This window comes from Electrophorus electricus, chromosome 1 (assembly GCF_013358815.1).
Source record: "Electrophorus electricus isolate fEleEle1 chromosome 1, fEleEle1.pri, whole genome shotgun sequence".
Lineage (NCBI taxonomy): Eukaryota > Metazoa > Chordata > Actinopteri > Gymnotiformes > Gymnotidae > Electrophorus > Electrophorus electricus.
The window spans coordinates 5623459-5640361 of record NC_049535.1 but is presented as its reverse complement, the minus strand read 5'-3'; the positions used below and the strand labels follow the sequence as shown (position 1 = coordinate 5640361).

At 41.5% G+C, this 16903-nt stretch overlaps 1 protein-coding gene across 1 annotated transcript; it reads left to right on the top strand.

Annotated features, from left to right (window-relative positions):
- Positions 1–4933: 4933 nt before the first annotated feature.
- abhd2a (abhydrolase domain containing 2, acylglycerol lipase a) lies at positions 4934–16541 on the top strand. The gene is made up of 11 exons (XM_027004537.2): positions 4934–5070; positions 6373–6464; positions 6665–6880; positions 9282–9457; positions 9660–9827; positions 10243–10426; positions 11643–11735; positions 11923–12024; positions 12446–12515; positions 12649–12733; positions 14007–16541. Exons 3-11 carry the CDS (start codon positions 6672–6674, stop codon positions 14219–14221), a joined length of 1302 nt encoding a protein of 433 aa, XP_026860338.2. The 5' UTR covers positions 4934–5070; positions 6373–6464; positions 6665–6671; the 3' UTR covers positions 14222–16541.
- Positions 16542–16903: the final 362 nt, after the last annotated feature.

Sequence of the window (16903 nt, the reverse complement as noted above, 5' to 3'; positions counted from 1 at the left end):
ACCTACTGTTTTTTGTTTTTTTTTCTTGGTTTTTTTTGTTTGTTTGTTGATGTTTTAGAAACTTTAACATATAGACCTGGTCTCTGTTCACCTCTTAATGTGTCACCTTTATATATATATATATATATATATATATATATATATATATATATATATATATATATATATATATATATATATATATATATATATATATATATATTTCTTTTTTTTTATTATTACCAATGTGATTACTAACCTGTTACCCATCATGCTCATGACCACCAGCACACATCCCAACAGCAGAGCAATAAAAGACAAGGCCAGCATGGCAAAGGTCCACGGTGCTGCTGCAAGAAAGGGAACCCATTTCTTTTTAGGTCAAATACCACTCTACAAAGCAAATGCTAGCTTTACTAACAATGGATGCTAGTTTTGCTTATTCAGGTAACAAAGAGCTTTCTAATTGTAATAATCATGCATTGTGTATCAGGGCAGGAAAACAGTCATGATATATATATATATATATATGTATGTCTTTAATAACAAATCCGTAGTCAAAATGAGCTCAGTAATCAGAAACGGTAATCATGCTACATTTGAGTTGAATGGCAAATCGGCTGAGCTAGGTGAGGGAAAGAGCAAAAACTGGGAGTCAAACTAAGGTCCGAAAAGTGAGGCAGGCAAGAAATAAGACAAGGTTACACAGCTTGGCTGCAGTGATGACAGGAGAGAGGCTTCTCAGAGGGGAGAACTTGAACAGACTGTACCATTTACAGGGACCAGGAAACAGCCACGGAACAAGCCAATATAATCAATAACTGGAAGTAGGAGGATGAAGGTAGGTAGAGTCTTGAGAGTCATGAGGGCAGGAGAAACAGGAAAATTACTCAGTTGTGCAGTGATCAAGCCTCCTCAGGACTAGATCTGGACAATTCATAACTGCGTACATACATGCAAATGTATTTGATGGCACATGTATTACATAAATTAGTGACAACTGCTATGCACAACCTGCAATATACTCACAGTCTTCAGTGCGGTAGAACCACCTGACAAGCTCCTGCTTGTCGGTCATGGTCTGTTCCACATGAACCGCATCGGCATCTGACACCTCAAACTCACCAGGCTCACTCTGCCTTCTGGATCCTGTGGGTACCAACAGAAAATATGCCATATCTCACAATACTATGCCATGATGCCACGTTGTTTTGAGCAGACATTTCTTTAGCTTTTTTGGCTGGTTTTTGTGTGTGTGTGTGTGTGTGTTTTTTTTTTCTGGTGTAGTCTGGTACAGCATAAAGTGCAATGTCCAAATAGGGCTTTTTCATTCTGGATTACATTAACAGTATAAATCTAATTCATTGTTTGCTCATATTTCAGTCTTGTTATATACCAACATGCCACATTTTCAAAAATTTGGCTTACTTGGCTTTTTAAGACAGATGTCCCCATCAGCCAGAGAATTCCACTTGTTAGCTTTACCGCCTTTGGTCAGAGTCAGCCTCCCAGTGTCTGCTGCCAGCTCAAGCGAGCGGCTCAGACTTATGAGCTTGTGGTTTGCGCACTGCCATTGAAGGTGGTCCGCTCCATCACAGTCCGTGGTCCGTATCGGGTCAGCGTGTAGAGCGGACAGGCACCGCAGTGTGCCCGCGTTCGCTAAGAACCCTCCCTCTTCCCATGACCACTCCTGGGAGGCCGAGTCCAGTTGGCATGGCTTTAACTGAACTCCTGGACCATCATGAGAGTCCTCCAGGCACAGGCCTTCCACAGTGTTGTAGATCATGAAACCATTTGCTCCTACATAAACCCAGATATATGTTAATATATGTCCTTTTAGTTGGTTAATATTACTGCAGCATATGATATGTACTATGTGTGTTTTATATGTAAATATTATGCATAATACAATATATGTTACTGTCCTGTATTTCAATTGCATTTGATTGCCTTTCAGTTAATATGAAATTCCGTTACCGGATTAAATTAGTGGGTGTAAACTGGATTCTGTGTGCTTTTCACAGGATTCTACCTTGCCAAATGAGACACAATACTATCCACACCTGCTGCATAGTCGTGGAGCCAGAATCTGTTAACACACAAAAATCCCCATACATGAGTATAAGGATGTAAGAATAAGGATGAATATACCTTTAAATAACTGACTCAGTGCTTGTTGTAACTCATCTTGGACTATTAGACAGGGAGGCAGATTTCAGTATTTATTTTATGCATGTCCTGACAAAAAAACCAAAAACATCAAAAGCTGGATAACCGCAAATGCATCTTCTCACATTTCCTGTTTATTCCACTTTGACATCCAACTGAAAGAACAGTGGCACCAACATGAAATAACATAACTCTGTACCTTACCACTGAAATAAAGATTAGATTTTATTGCTGGATGAGCAACACAATTGAGTTAAAACAATGGAGTGAATTAATTTCATCTTAGCGTCATGTGGTTACATTTTCAACTATACCAAAGTGTTTATAGGTACACAAACACACAGAAAGATATTCAGAAAACATCACACAACGTGTAACGCAATAACTTATGATCACTTGGTAGCGAACATATACCAACACAACAGGTTAATGAACCCAATTAACAAAAATCATACAAAGCTTGTCATATCCTGTCCTGGTCTTATCAGCCTTTTTCACACAGACATGAATGACTGCTGAAGATGGTAAAAACCTAATATAAACATACATACGTATCAATAACTCAGGTTTTAATGTCATCTGTTTAGGTAAAGAAGGGTAATGTATGCTCACCTTAAGTACACAGATGAGGAAAGAAGCAAAGAGAATCCTTACACAGCTTGGATGTATTCAACCCATGACAGTTGCCAAAGTACAAGGGGGAGGAGATTCACCCATTTAATTCCTCCCTTTTTACTGCATGGTTTATATCCTTTATATATTCACAAGGGAATGGTTTCTTCTTTCTCCTGCCCATATTTTTCCTTGGAAGTAGTTTTATTTTCTGAATCAGGCTGTATGATTTCACAGTATAAAAAAAAAAATTCTTCACACTGTATTAGGCAGTTAGGTTTGCTTGGTTCCTTAGTAAAAAGGTTCATTTATGTGATGTTTCTTTTGGTTTTCAGTTTTCCCTTTGTTGCAAGGCCACTGATAATGTTTTATTTATTTATTTTTCACTGTTTGGTTAGCGTTGTCATGTTAATGCAACAAAGCAGAGGTTATTGACCATACAGTCAAATACCTGGCACATGTCATGATGTTTGCCTACCTTAGTTGGTTTATGGTGAAAACTCTGGGCCACACTAGGTGAATTAACTCTGTGTCATTTGCTCTGGTAGTTGCATTTGATATTTGGGCTGAAAAATCAACCCAATATATACAGAAATGAACCAAAACCTTATAATTATCTACACCATTATAGCCATTTTTAAATTAAGACTGTCTTTTTATATTTCAAGACAATCTTAATCCAAAGGTTTTTAGCTTTTATCAAGAAGTGTAGCAAAAGCAGCTATGTATGAATCCAGGCAGTTCATGGTGAGTTCATTTCCCTGTAATTGGCCTTCCAAACACTGCAGGTCGCAAGGCCTTTTCAAAGATCAGGGCTAAGTACATGTCTGAAAGGTAACTGCGGAGCTGTTTTAAAATAAAAACTGAATCCATATAGTACTCTTTCAGTTGCGACGCATAAGATGAATTCGTGAACCGATAGCTCAAAGAAAACATGAATTAAAATAACTGTTACATAGCACCAGGTGGCGCGAGTTAGTAATCAATGCTTTGCAAGGAACAGGCAACGAACATGCATTCACAGTCACACTCGAAACGGAGCGTAATTATGCATGTAATGTGCATGTAATGAGCAGTCCTATTGTGAAATTTTGTAAAATAAAGCTTTAAAATAAATTAATTCTGGTGCAATCTCTCTGGCTACCCAACCACTCCCAGTTCTTTAAAATTCATTTTCTGGTTCATGCTGTTCACTTAAGATCAATCAGTTAAATTCTATACTATATGAACTACACAGTATCAAGCATAACTTTTAGAGTGATACATATATTAGCTCCAACCTTCAACGGAGGTCTTTAATCAGCTGCGTAAGCAAGTGCTTCATATTGTATGCTATGTAGCGCTACGTAGAACATTTCCATCAGTTTTACATGGAAAAGCCTTAAAAAGCGTTAAAACAAAAAATCCCAGATATCATGTTTGCCCTTTCTGAATGGTAGTTTTGATTTGTGAAAGAGGATTTTGCAGTCTTCTGTTGGTGGTGACTGTTATCTTTAGTGATAAGGCTGTCCATATACTACGCCCAGGTAAACATAGCTGGTGCTTCAATAATAAATCAAGATTTAAATGGCTAGAACATGGATAGGAAATGACAGGACAAAAATAGCGTAGAAATTGACCGCAGACAGTGATAAGATGATCATAACTAATGCTTGAATAATAAATCTTAAAGAGGTTATAGAATATGGACAGGTTAGAATGGAAAGAACCTACACACACATTCAATAAAGGATTTTTATAGCATTGATAGCTATTTTTGATCTTCTATGTGAAGATATTGACATCATAACAAACAATGGCTATATGATATGTGTCCCTTTGGAATTCAATGCGACAATAGAACATTACCTAATGGCAAACGCGGACAGATTTAGTAGGGACCAGAATTTTAAACTACCTAGCTCTAGAGATTATGTAACCTAAGTACAACTGAGGTGAATAATTGCTACAAAGCTATCTTGTGTCGTTGCGACAGTGATCTCTTGCAAATTCTGCCTTTCTTTTTAGATTATATATATATATATATATATATATATATAATTTTTATTTGTTTATTTTTTTCTCACATGTAATCGCCACAGGGAAAACAGAAGGGAAGTGACGTAGCCGAGTGTAACCCAATAGGAAACGTCTTATGTAAATGAGCTCCGCTTTAGTAGGAAGTGTCTGAAGGGTTGTGCCTTAGCTGGAATAACTAGCCAGCTGGCATTTACGAGGCGAAGCTGCTAAAAAGAGGGACAACGGCATCCTTATGGAACGAGGCTCTCTCTGTGGGAAAGGGATCTGTTGGTGACCTCTTTCGAGAGACAGGTGTGCTTTAATTACGCTGATTTAACTCATTGTATTATTTGATGTTTATTTGTTGTTTATTTGTTGTTTCACAGCTAGCTAGGTTACCACATCTAACGTTGACTACCTTCCCCTGTACTCTTCCAATGCCGTTTCCTCTAGTGTAGTTATAGCTACATAGGTTAGGCCTGCTTCTGTGTTAATGCTGCATTCTATATTTTTTCTTTAGTTTCATAACAATTACTTCTTTCTTTCCCACATTTTCTTTTTCAGAAATTGTGCACTGGGTGTAACTTAATCAGAAAAGCTAGCTAGTTAACCTAGTTGAAGCTGTAAAAGAGTGGCAGTGGCAGTTGTTAACTACGCTAGATGGAGAAACAGATCTACGTTGTCTGTTTATGTAGGATTTCTGTCGAGTTACCTTTCTGCCTCGCTAGCTAGCAGTGTTTTGGGGCCTAATCAGTAAATGAGGAAAACTGAATATGGGCACTTATTCTCTTACAAGCCTCTGCCTACAAATGATGGTCGTAACACAAGAACAAAGGTGTCGTGTGTGTGTGTGTGTGTGTGTGTATATATATATTTCGATGCTGTTTTGTTTCAGTAGTAGTGTGTGTGTGTGTGTATTTTCGCGAATCCAGTGGATGACGTCAGCCGCGACCCGCAAACCGCTGGATGCAAATAAATAAGATGGTTAACCTCACGCTAGCTAAAATGTCGCACTTTGAGTTTCATCGTTTGCTACGAAGCATCAAACAGTGCACGCAAACGGCAAAGACCACTTTGCACTTTGACATTTTTTCCCCACCCAAAAATACTGTCCGTTTTGGCGCAGAATTAGAGCTGGCTAGCATGAACAGTAGTTCGCGTAATTTTTTAGCAAGCAAGATAGATACTTATTTTTGAACGTGTGCAAAGATCACATTGAGATCTCTTTTCTTTCTAAAAATATAAATATACATTTCTTAGTTACACCAGCTTATAAGTTTACTCTGACGTGTCTGCTGCGATTGCGGCTGAAACACTGTTCTTTTTGGTGCTACCATCATTTGTTTTGGACAGCTCACATAATTATTTATTACTTATTTGTTAATTACTTATTTCACATAATTCAAGCCAGTTTTGGAGTGTTTGAGCTCGGCCGTTGTCTTAGCGTCCTTTGCCTGCCTCTCTGTAGCCAAGCCTTTAAAGTCTTTAAAATCACAACTAGACCTTAACACCGGGTCAGCTATTATTAAGTAAGAGTTAAGTCCTTAATCACTTAAGTTTATAGAAATACTAGCTATCTTATGTTGGCTAAATCACATTTTAATTTCTTCACAGTTTGGACCTAAACACTGTGACCAAAACCCCAAAGGTGACATATTTGACTAAGCACAGAGCACTACATTCAAGAACACATCTTGAGCAACAAAGTGAGTTACGCTGTCATAGTGAAAACACTAAATTGTTCCTCTTTGTTTTTCACTTTGATCTTCGGACACCTCAGAAATTTCTCAAAACCATGCAGCATCAGTACAAGTTCCTTTTTTTTCAAGGAGGTGTTTGCTTAACTGTTTTGCATTTGCGTGATCTTTATCTTGACTTCAGACTTATTTTTTGCCATTGCAATCAGGCCAGCCATGAGCAGTCACGAGCCTGAGGTGTACACGGTGGCACCGGAGATGCCAGCCATGTTCGATGGGATGAAGCTGGCAGCTGTTGCCACTATCCTCTACATCATCGTCCGGTGCTTGAACCTGAAAAGCCCCACAGCTCCTCCTGACCTCACCTACCAGGATACGCCGCTCCACCGCTTCCTTCTCAAGTCCTGCCCCATTCTGACCAAAGAGTGAGTGTGACGTAGAGCCTCCTCCCAATGCTGTGTATCTGTACCTCTTAACTTCATAACCTTTGATATCCCTTTACATTTGTTCAATAAATTTCTCTTATCAGTGGGACATTTTCCTTTGGGTGTATCTGTCTAAGTTTTGTGTTGGAAAACAGGGCTAGATTTTTCTCCACACCCTCAGACATGGTTTGAATGTGATGAGAAATTTACAGCCTGTAAATAGCCTAATGTGTCCATTTTACAGAAGAAATATTTACACAGGCAGAAGGAGCTGGAGGTTGGGCGTGTTTTGCCCTGGCGGCTTGAGTCATTAACCTACAGTTAGACTTAGCTCGGGATTCTACGTTTAAATTCCAGAAGGAGTGTCATACAAAAAAATTGTGTACAGGGTTCATCAAAATATACTTAGATTTGCTGTGCTGCCAGCCGATTGGCTGTGCTTTTTAATCCGTGACCCTCATTCTGTGGGAACTTGTGTCCTCTGGATGCAAGGTGGCAGAGTGCCTCTTTCATAACCCTAATAGATGCCTGGAAGGTTATATAACGATGGAAAACAATCACAGTTAGTACTCTGGGGGATTGGTCAGTGCAACAGTATGGCGCCTTCCACCAGCTTTATCTTTTTTCAAGAATTGCAATGAACCCTTTTACCTGGTTGGTTCTAGTGTGCTTGGATGGCTAAGCTGTTTATTAGATCTGCTTCCTGTCTGATTCAGGATAAGGTGGATCAAAGGGAAGAGGTGCCTGGAAGGCAGGCCTGGCTCACTGATGTGGATTTGGACTTTTGATCGTGAACGGGTGTGCCGAGCAGCACAAGTCTGCTGCGTGCTTCCTGTGCGATTATCGCCTGTTTGTGTGCATGTCTGGTGCTCACTGATGGCAGCTGAGGCATGCTACATATGCGGAACACTAGCAATTACTCCCGCACATGCAAAAAAAACAGGGTTTCCACTTCTGCCTCCGGTTCCCAGCAGGTATTTGTGAGCTGCTTATAAACTGTGTCGACACCTTTGTTGTTGTGTTGGACGTAACAGCAGCTAAATTTACTCTTCAAGATGGTCCTTTCCTTGACTCTCATATCTCTTTTTGTTCCGTCTGCCTACTTATCTCCTCTTAATAATCCAGTTTATCTAAATAGACACAATGACCAGATTATAAAACTTGAAACCCTTGTTTCTCCACAGATGGTTAATTGCTAATCATACGTCAACTATCCCTATCATCCTGCATTATTGCTTGCATAAAGACATGCTATAAAATGAATGAGGGTAGGGGCTGTGTTGGCGTTGGCAGGGAGGCAGAGGTGGAAGGACAAGGAAGTTGAAGTGGTTGCACGCTGACTTTGCTACCACTGTAGAACATGATTGTAACAGTGGGTCTGTGCATGTCATTCTGCTCCACTGAGTAACCCTTGGCCAATCCCGCAGACAATGGCAAAGGTGCTTGTCCGGTCCAGTGGTTCTGTTCTGGTCATTTAGCAAACGAGCACACCGTTTAATTCCATAGCTCCGTCGAGATTTGGAGGTGAGGGACCCTAAAGGACTGTAGCTCAACTTTTATAAGCATCTTGTTCAAGGATTTTTGTTAGTAATCATCTTGGCAAAAAAAAGCCCACCTGGTTTATATTTTCTTCTGCCTCAGGGTCATCTTTTTACCCCAGTATGCGGTCGGTAGGTTAACTTGTCGTAGTTTAATTGCGGGACACTGAAAGATCATGGGGGCTTGGAGAAGGGTGCATGGGAGAACCTCTACATGCTGACATTCGCACCCTCAAGGCTGACTAGCAGCAGCTGCATGTGGGCCAAGGCATGGTGGAAACGTGTCCTCTGCCCTTGCATGTTGCCTTGGAAGTCAGCATTAATCTGCCCATCTCTAGCAGTGCAAGACACCCAGTGCCTGCATCCCATCAGAAACCAGAAGTCCAAAATTAAACTGTACCTCCTACTTCCTGCAATAAAGACCTGCAATTAGAGATATTGGAATTATTCCACTGAATGTGGGTTTGTTTGTTGTTTTTGGTTGCATTGTCCTATAGCCTGTTATAGTATCTCTATAAGCATGCTCATATACTTGTGTTTTTAATTTCAAATCCAATTTAATTTCAAATCCAATTTGGTGCTGGTGGTGTGGTCATTGTTGTTTGTTAACTTGAGGACATCTTAAATGGTGACCTCTCTGTTGCCTGACTCTGTAATTTAAAGTTCAGGAGGAGAAATTGGTAACTTCAGATTATACCCTAAGGTCTGCTCATTATACTGTATAGACCTACTAATCTCACGATCATAAATGTATCACTGTAGTAACATAGCAGAGCAACGCACTAACCAAGACTGCATAAGAATGTGCTTTTTGACTTAGTAGAATAATGCAGTGCCTTGTTCGGCTGTGCCATCTTCCCCAGATACATTCCTCCTCTGCTGTGGGGGAAGAGCGGCCACATGCAGACTGCCCTGTACGGGAAGCTCGGACGGGTGAGCTCACCACACCCTGTCAGCCTGCGCAAGTATCTGCCCATGCAGGATGGTGCCACGGCAACCTTTGACCTCTTCGAACCCTTGGCAGACCATCAGAGTGGAGGTTGGTATCTTATGGGAGCAAAGCTGCTTTCCTTTTGGGCTGTTTTGCAATTGTTTTCCAAATTACACTGAGTCCTTGTCATGGTTGCATGCTCTCCCAAATACCAGCAACCATTTCAAACACATGCCATGCAAAATAACTGTCACCTTTGGTCCCATTTGTCCAATTGTGGAGCGTGGCTTGTCTTATTCTCTCTCTGCAGCCGACGTCACCATGGTGATTTGCCCAGGGATTGGGAACCACAGCGAGAAGCACTATATCCGCACGTTTGTGGATCACTCGCAGAAGCAGGGCTACCGTTGCGCTGTGCTCAACCACCTGGGGGCCTTGACCAACATCGAGCTCACCTCCCCTCGCATGTTCACATATGGTACGCCCTGTCGGCCTCAGATCCCTAGGGCACATTCCTCTGTTTTGCGTGTGTGGGTGTGGGTGGTGGGGTTTTTGTTTTGTTTTGTTTTGTTTTGGTTTTTTTGGTTGGTTTGTTTTTGTTTTCCTTTTTCTGTCCCATAAACCATAAATGCAACTTGTTCTTGGGTGTCTCTTCCAACTGTGCACCGTAGCTCCTGAGAACATGGCAAAGTTAGTGCCTCAGACTGTTCCATGCTGCATCAGTTCGAATGTAGTGGCCTACAGTAAGGCAGGACCTGACCTCCACCGGACATGTGGCCTTTGTTGCTTCAAGTTGTATGGCGAGCTCCGTGTGGGGTTGCGGATGTGTCCGGCCGCTGCGGATGTTTCCAGCGTGAGTGTTTGCTCACATGCATCTTCTCTGCCCCCTGCAGGCTGCACATGGGAGTTCGCGGCTATGGTTGGCTACATCAAGAAGACGTACCCCCAGACCCAGCTCGTCGTGGTGGGCTTCAGCCTCGGAGGTAACATCGTCTGCAAGTTCCTGGGCGAGAACCGTGCCCACCAGGAGCAGGTCCTGTGTTGTGTGAGCGTGTGCCAGGGCTACAGCGCACTCAGGCAAGCTGCTCACCGCTCTGCCCAAAAACACACCCAATACAACAACTGTAAACCAAGGCTGAACAATTAGTGGGAAAGCCTCTGATGGCACTTTTCCTGACTGCTATTGCAATTGCAATTCCAGCTGCTATTAACCTCCATATGTGTCAACTCATGGTCCACATAGGATCAGTTATCATAGCATAATTAAAACCTTTTTCTGTGGGAAAATGGATAAAATACTGTTGCTATTGTTTACTTGGATCACACCATTATCTATTATAGAATGGTTACAACTATAATTATTGTTATAATACTGTACCTACTATACTTATGCAAAGCAGGCTGATGTACAAAAGCTTTTGAGCTAAGCTTGCAACAGTAACCAAAGAATCTCACCCACCTCAGTACTATCAGGCATCTTACTGGTGAATATTCTGGATTTGTTTGGCTTATATAGGGTTAGATGGTTCATCCATCGTGAGGTGACCTTGATGTGACCAGTTATTGTGAAGATGCATGCACACATCCTCATTCTCACATGTATATGACATCTTCAGCTAATTTTAAGTTGGCCAACCCTTGAACCCTCTAAAAATAGAGGAATTCTGCAACCTCCTTTGACGCACGTGAGGTTGAAGTTTCCCTTACAGCTCCCTAGCAACCTTCCTGGAACAAATGTGGCATCATTCATGTTTATGGCATTTGACAGACATTTTTATCCAGAGTGACTGACTTGCACACATTTGTCAGTACAACAGTGCATGTATTCCCTGTGCTTCCAACCCATGGTGCTGGTGTTACTAGCACCCTGCTTTACCTGCTCTACCAGGGGAGCAGCAGACTGTACCTGCCCATCAGACACAGGGAGGGAAAAAGCTGTCAAAATTTGACAGTCACACCTGTGAAAGTCACACCTTCACTGTTGAAGGGAAAGCTTGCTTTTCTCATCAGTATCTCAGCAGACCTGATACAGAATGTCAGTGGACTTTGTCAGTGGTTGTGTGCGTGTTTTGTGTTTACATACTTTAATGATGCTGGATAAATTGAATGCAGTCATTGTGTAGCAGTGTGCTGCTCCGTCATGGAAACCTTGATGTCATTGGGTCTAACTGCACACATGCACATGTTGCTGGAATACAGTCAGGCTAGTGAGTCAGTCACATTGATGGCAGTATCGTGTGTCAGAACATACTGGGAGCCTAAGGTGTTTGTGTGTGTTTGTGTGTGTGTGTAGGGCTCAGGAGACCTTTTTGCAGTGGGATCAATGCCGCCGTTTCTATAACTTCCTTATGGCTGACAACATGAAGAAGATTATTCTGTCCCACAGGTACCTCATATCTTTCTGCTTTTCTCAGACATGTCCAAAATAATTACATGAATACACTAAAAATAGTTTAAACTGCAGCAAATAACATGCACTAGCTAAAATGGAACAGATTTTTAAGTGTACACAGTTTAATTGATGGTTAGTTGTTTTTTTTGATTGGTTAGTTTTGTTTTTGTTTGACTCATAGGGGCAGCCTGTTTGGGGGAGGTTCCCCCAAGATGGTGGACGCAGACCTGAGACGCCTTTATACTGCCACTTCCCTCATGCAGATTGATGACATCATCATGAGGTGTGTGTCTGCCACTCTGAGAAGCCTTCGAGCAGTTTGGTCAGTTGTGTGAAAACAAGGCTCGTATATCAAACAATGCTTCAAATGAAAAGGGATCTCTTGATCTGCAATTTTGAGGGTTGAAGAAGCTGCCAAAAAATAGCATATGAAGCAAGAACTTCATACAGGACCTTTTCTATTCTTTAGTGGTAGAATACAGTTGGACCTGTAGTGCAAGCATGGTCTTGTTTGCTGTAATAATAATGTTGTTATTCAAAGCACTGTTAAATCTTGTGCTGCTTTACTATGAAACATTCAGGTTTGAATCGTACTGTTTGGGGGAAAATAGGAGACAACCTAAACAAAAAGACATCACTTTTTGGAAACTTTTTTTTTGTTCATAAATGTAACTTTTTAAAACAAATTAAATTTTGTGTTCTAGAAAATTCCATGGACACAGTTCCTTAAAGGAGTACTATGAGAAGGAGAGTTGTGTGCATTACATTCACAACGTGAGTACTTTGCCCTTTTAAACTAATTTTATTGTAGATGTCATGTCCAGGATGCTGGGTAGGGACATTTTTAATATTTTAACAGCACTGATGTCACGGTTTCTGTAGTCATGTGCCTTCCCTCGTGCTGTAGGTCAATGTTCCACTGCTGCTGGTGAACTCTGGAGATGACCCTCTAGTGCACGAGTCTCTTCTCACCATCCCGCGCACGCTTGCAGGTACCACCCCCTTTCTGCCACCCAGCGGGGTATTTTTGCAAGTGCGAGCCATTTGTTCATAACACACAAAGAAAAAGAAATAGACCGGGGGGGGGGGTGTTAACACCATAAATCTCCTGCATCTTCTGACTTTGCTGTGTTAGACGTGCACAAGTCTGTGCGTGAGCTGTTTGACAAATCCTACCGCTGATGCTGTAACTCTTCATTTTTAGCTGTGGTAGCATGAGTAGATTATCATGTGAAATAAAGATTGCTGAAGCCCTCCACGCACATCAATGGGCTTCTGTTTAGGTACTACAGAAAATGAAGAGGCGTGCAGACCACAGCAACATCTGACAGTACTTCCGCACAGGGCTCTTCCTACTACAGGGTTATATGCTGCTACAGAGGGCTGTTTAGTCCCAGACCCTGGCGTGTGTGCTATACAGGTCTATTTTAGCCCCAGAATCTGGCATGTGTGCGAGCCAGAGCTGTGTTAACCCTGGACCCACACAGCTGTCAACACCTGATAGTTTTAGATTTAAAGTCAAAGCAGTTCATCCAGGATTTTGAGGGAATTGCGCTTCTTGCATACTGAACCAGAATAACAGCGACTGTTTTGGACTGTAATTTCTTAAGTCTGTTGTGCTCTTTCTGCCTGTCTCTGTAAGGCTTGCACTGTCCTGACTGGTGGTCTTGGAGTAATGGTGTGAGGGGGTCATTTAAGGGCTCTGTAGACAGTGGGTTCACTGCTGCATTGCTGGTCCCTTTGCAAACAGGGTCCTCAGTGGTGTCTCTGCCCTTTGATGTGGAGGTCTCTATTTCCTTCATGATTTAGAATTTCTGTTTTAGTTGTCCTGCCAAAGAAAGATGTAGATTGTGGACTTTCATATGGTTTATAGCTTGTGATATCACAAAAAGGGGTGTGGTGTGGTTTTTTTTTTTTTTTTTTTTAAGTTTCTTTGCCTACTACGTGTTAGTTTGGTCTTGGAAATGTAGAACATCCAGCTTTATTTGCATGGTATGACATAGCTTTGGTGTGTTCCAGAGAATATAATACTGGACATCTGTAAAAAGTAAAAGATATGAGAGAATTTCTAAAAGCATAACATATTTCATCAGCCACTTTCCAGGAATGTCACATTCCATGTATGCTAATTCTGTTTTAAGATAAGATAAGGTAAGACAAGATAAGGCAATCTCTCTCTCTCTCTCTGTCTCTGTCTCTGTCCTTCCTTTGCCTTCTGTTCTTGGCTCATTCTGTCTTCTTTCCTTTTCACCCCTCTGACTACAGAAAAGAAGGAGAATGTGATTTTCGCCCTGACGCTGCATGGCGGTCACTTGGGCTTCTTCGAGGGTGCTGTTCTCTTCCCACAGCCCCTAACCTGGATGGACAAGGTCATTGTGGGCTACGCCAATGCCATCTGCCAGTGGGAGAAACAGAAGCCACCGTGCCAAGGCCAGGACGGGCATCCCGCAGAGAGTGCTTGTTCGGACAAGACATCCTAACCTTTGACCTGACCTTCCCTTTCAGTTTACGCCCACGCACCACCAAACATATAGACCCTTCTGACCTCTCACCCCCTCACTTGCACAGAAATCTTCGAGACATTTGCGAAATCCAGACATTTTCTGAAGACTACACATGAATATGGACACGAGCACACAGACATTTCAGAGTAGGACAAAAATAACAATGATGACCAAAGAAGGGCAGAAGCACCGAGGGCTCCTTCGTGGACACAAATGGTCTATAGCGAAGTTTAAATATGTCGATAAAAGCACTGGCCCTCGTCGAACCGTGCCATGTGGAAGGGAGGACAGGGATTTAGAGCGGAAAGCCCAGAGCGCAAGAGTCGGCTGCTGCAGATCAATGCTGCGCACCACATGGTACACAACACGCAGAGCACTAGGGAAGGATCGTTATGCAGGCACTGTGTGCTTCCAGCCAGGACAGACTGCTGGTGCCTGGGTCACCTCATTGGTTGGGTACTCCGCTGTGCCGTTAATCCTGCCCACTGGTCTCAATGGATCCCAGCAGCATTCACATCACAAATTATTGTTTATTATTTATATTTAATTATTGGTAATTGGACACAAATTGTGTACCAAATGGGAAAAACCAGCTCAACCCCACAGGTAAAACATTTAAATACAAAGTCCTTTTTAAATAGTTTTTTATTCAAAGCATTTTTTTTTTCTTTCGCTTTTGCCATAATGTTTATTCGGTTTTTCAGCAGGCATTTGTGGTTGGAATAGTGACCAGCTGGTGGTCAAAATGAAGCAAGTGAACTGAATGGGGGAGAGAGAAGTCCAAATGTGAGCTGAATGCCTCCATCCTTTCAGTTTACCAAAGCCTGCTGCATTTTTTTTTCTTCTTCTTAAGATGAGCTGCCATATGGTTCTCCATCGTTTGAGATGTGGATCAAAGATCTTTTTATGTCAGCATTTCCAGAAAAGTGGGGGATGTGCCTTGCACTGCTAAGTGCTGGTGACACTGTCCTTCTGAAATGCAGTAATGCAGTTTAACTCAGCACTGTATCTGGGGAGCCAGCAGGAGGCGCAAGTACGCATTTGAGCCGCACTGCTGTGAAAGGCCTCGTTACAAGCATGGGGCCCTTGATTCCTACTGCCTTTGACATGTGCAATGTGCTTGATAACAAGGTGTCGTCTTTGTACCCATTATCTCTTGTAATAGGAAGGGGAGGGTGAACTGTTTATATGAATTCGATACTGTATGTGACCATTTTTTTTTGCCATAGTTGTCTCAGTGGAAGAGGAACGGAAGTTTAATTGTATGGTCGTATTAATGGATGTCACCTGGTTTCAGGGCAAGTTGAGGGAGTGGTGTAGCTTTAGCCAAGAAAGCACCAAATGATTTCACTTCAACTTTGCTATTACCGACCTGAGAGTTTGTTTATCATTGCCCTGAGGGAGACTTCATAGTGGTTCACCAAGATGTTGGTTATAAGTAATTGCTATGCAGGCTGTTATGATTGTATGGATATTTTTCGTTTCTTGGCCTTCTAAGGTCAGTCATTTGGGTATGGAGAAACTGTATGCAGAATTAATAGATAAGTGTCCATTATGTAATTGCCCTCGTGTTGTGCCGTGTCCTTGTGATCATTCACCTTGTTTCTCACAATATCAGCTTAGCTGGTTATTTGCTCATGTCCCATCCATCTGCTTAGTTCTCACTTCATATTTCTGCTTGGCTTGAATGAGGTCAGGTGGGATTACTGCGATATGCATCTAACAATATGTGCAAATTACAAATTTATGTTGGGTTGTTTTTTTTTTTTTGACAAGACAACTGCTTGCTGTAATTGACCTTTGTAGAGGGTTTGGGGTCTCATGCTGTGTGTGTGTGTGTGAGAGAGGGAGAGAGAGAACAGAATTTCTTTTTCATTGAACAACCTTACATTGTATATCTTTTTTTGGGGGGGGGGGGTTCTTGGGACTGGGCACATCAGTTTGTTCATGCAGTGCTGAAATGTCTCAGGGACTGAGAACTCCATTTCACTCTGTCACTTGATTCAGAACTACATCTGCCTTTTTTTGCACAAAATGCAGGTATATGTATCTCCTTGAGGAACTGTTATAGTTAGCTTCATTTTTATTCTTGTTTTATATATGTTTATTTTTCTCATTACTGCTTCATTATAACTGCAAAAGGGTGTATGTTGATCATAGCACCACCTTTTGTTCTGACAACCAAATCAAAATAACAATCTTTAAAAATATTTAGTAGATATTTGATTTAGGAACTAGGGGATTTTTGAACAATATTGTTAGCAATAATGTCCCATGTTTCTCTTTTCTCCATGCCAAATTGAAGAGCCTTTTGCAGACTGTGTCAAATCAGGAGTATGGAGAAGTGGCATTCTTGCTATTGTCACAAAATAGCTATAGTTTTAGTCTAGAGACAATCCCCACAATCACCAACAGCACTTGACACATCTATTTTGGAAATATTAATCCCAGCAAAATATTGATTTAAATTAGCCATGTGAGCCATTCTTAAAATAAGATATTTAGATGATACTATTTATGGAACCATTGGCTTTCATGTTACCCATTTCTCTAATTTTTGGCTACATACCATCAGGTGTAGATCACTTACTAAGTGACCACTTGTGGTATTTAAAAAAAAAAAAAAAATTCTAAACTTTGGGAAGGTGGGTTAACAGT

Coding starts and splice junctions, on each gene's coding strand:
- abhd2a (XM_027004537.2), top strand. CDS start 6,672: ATGAGCAGTCACGAGCCTGAGGTGTACACGGTGGCACCGGAGATGCCA. Junction 9,828..10,242: donor CCCTCGCATGTTCACATATG/GTACGCCCTGTC, acceptor TGCCCCCTGCAG/GCTGCACATGGGAGTTCGCG. Junction 12,516..12,648: donor GTGTGCATTACATTCACAAC/GTGAGTACTTTG, acceptor CTCGTGCTGTAG/GTCAATGTTCCACTGCTGCT.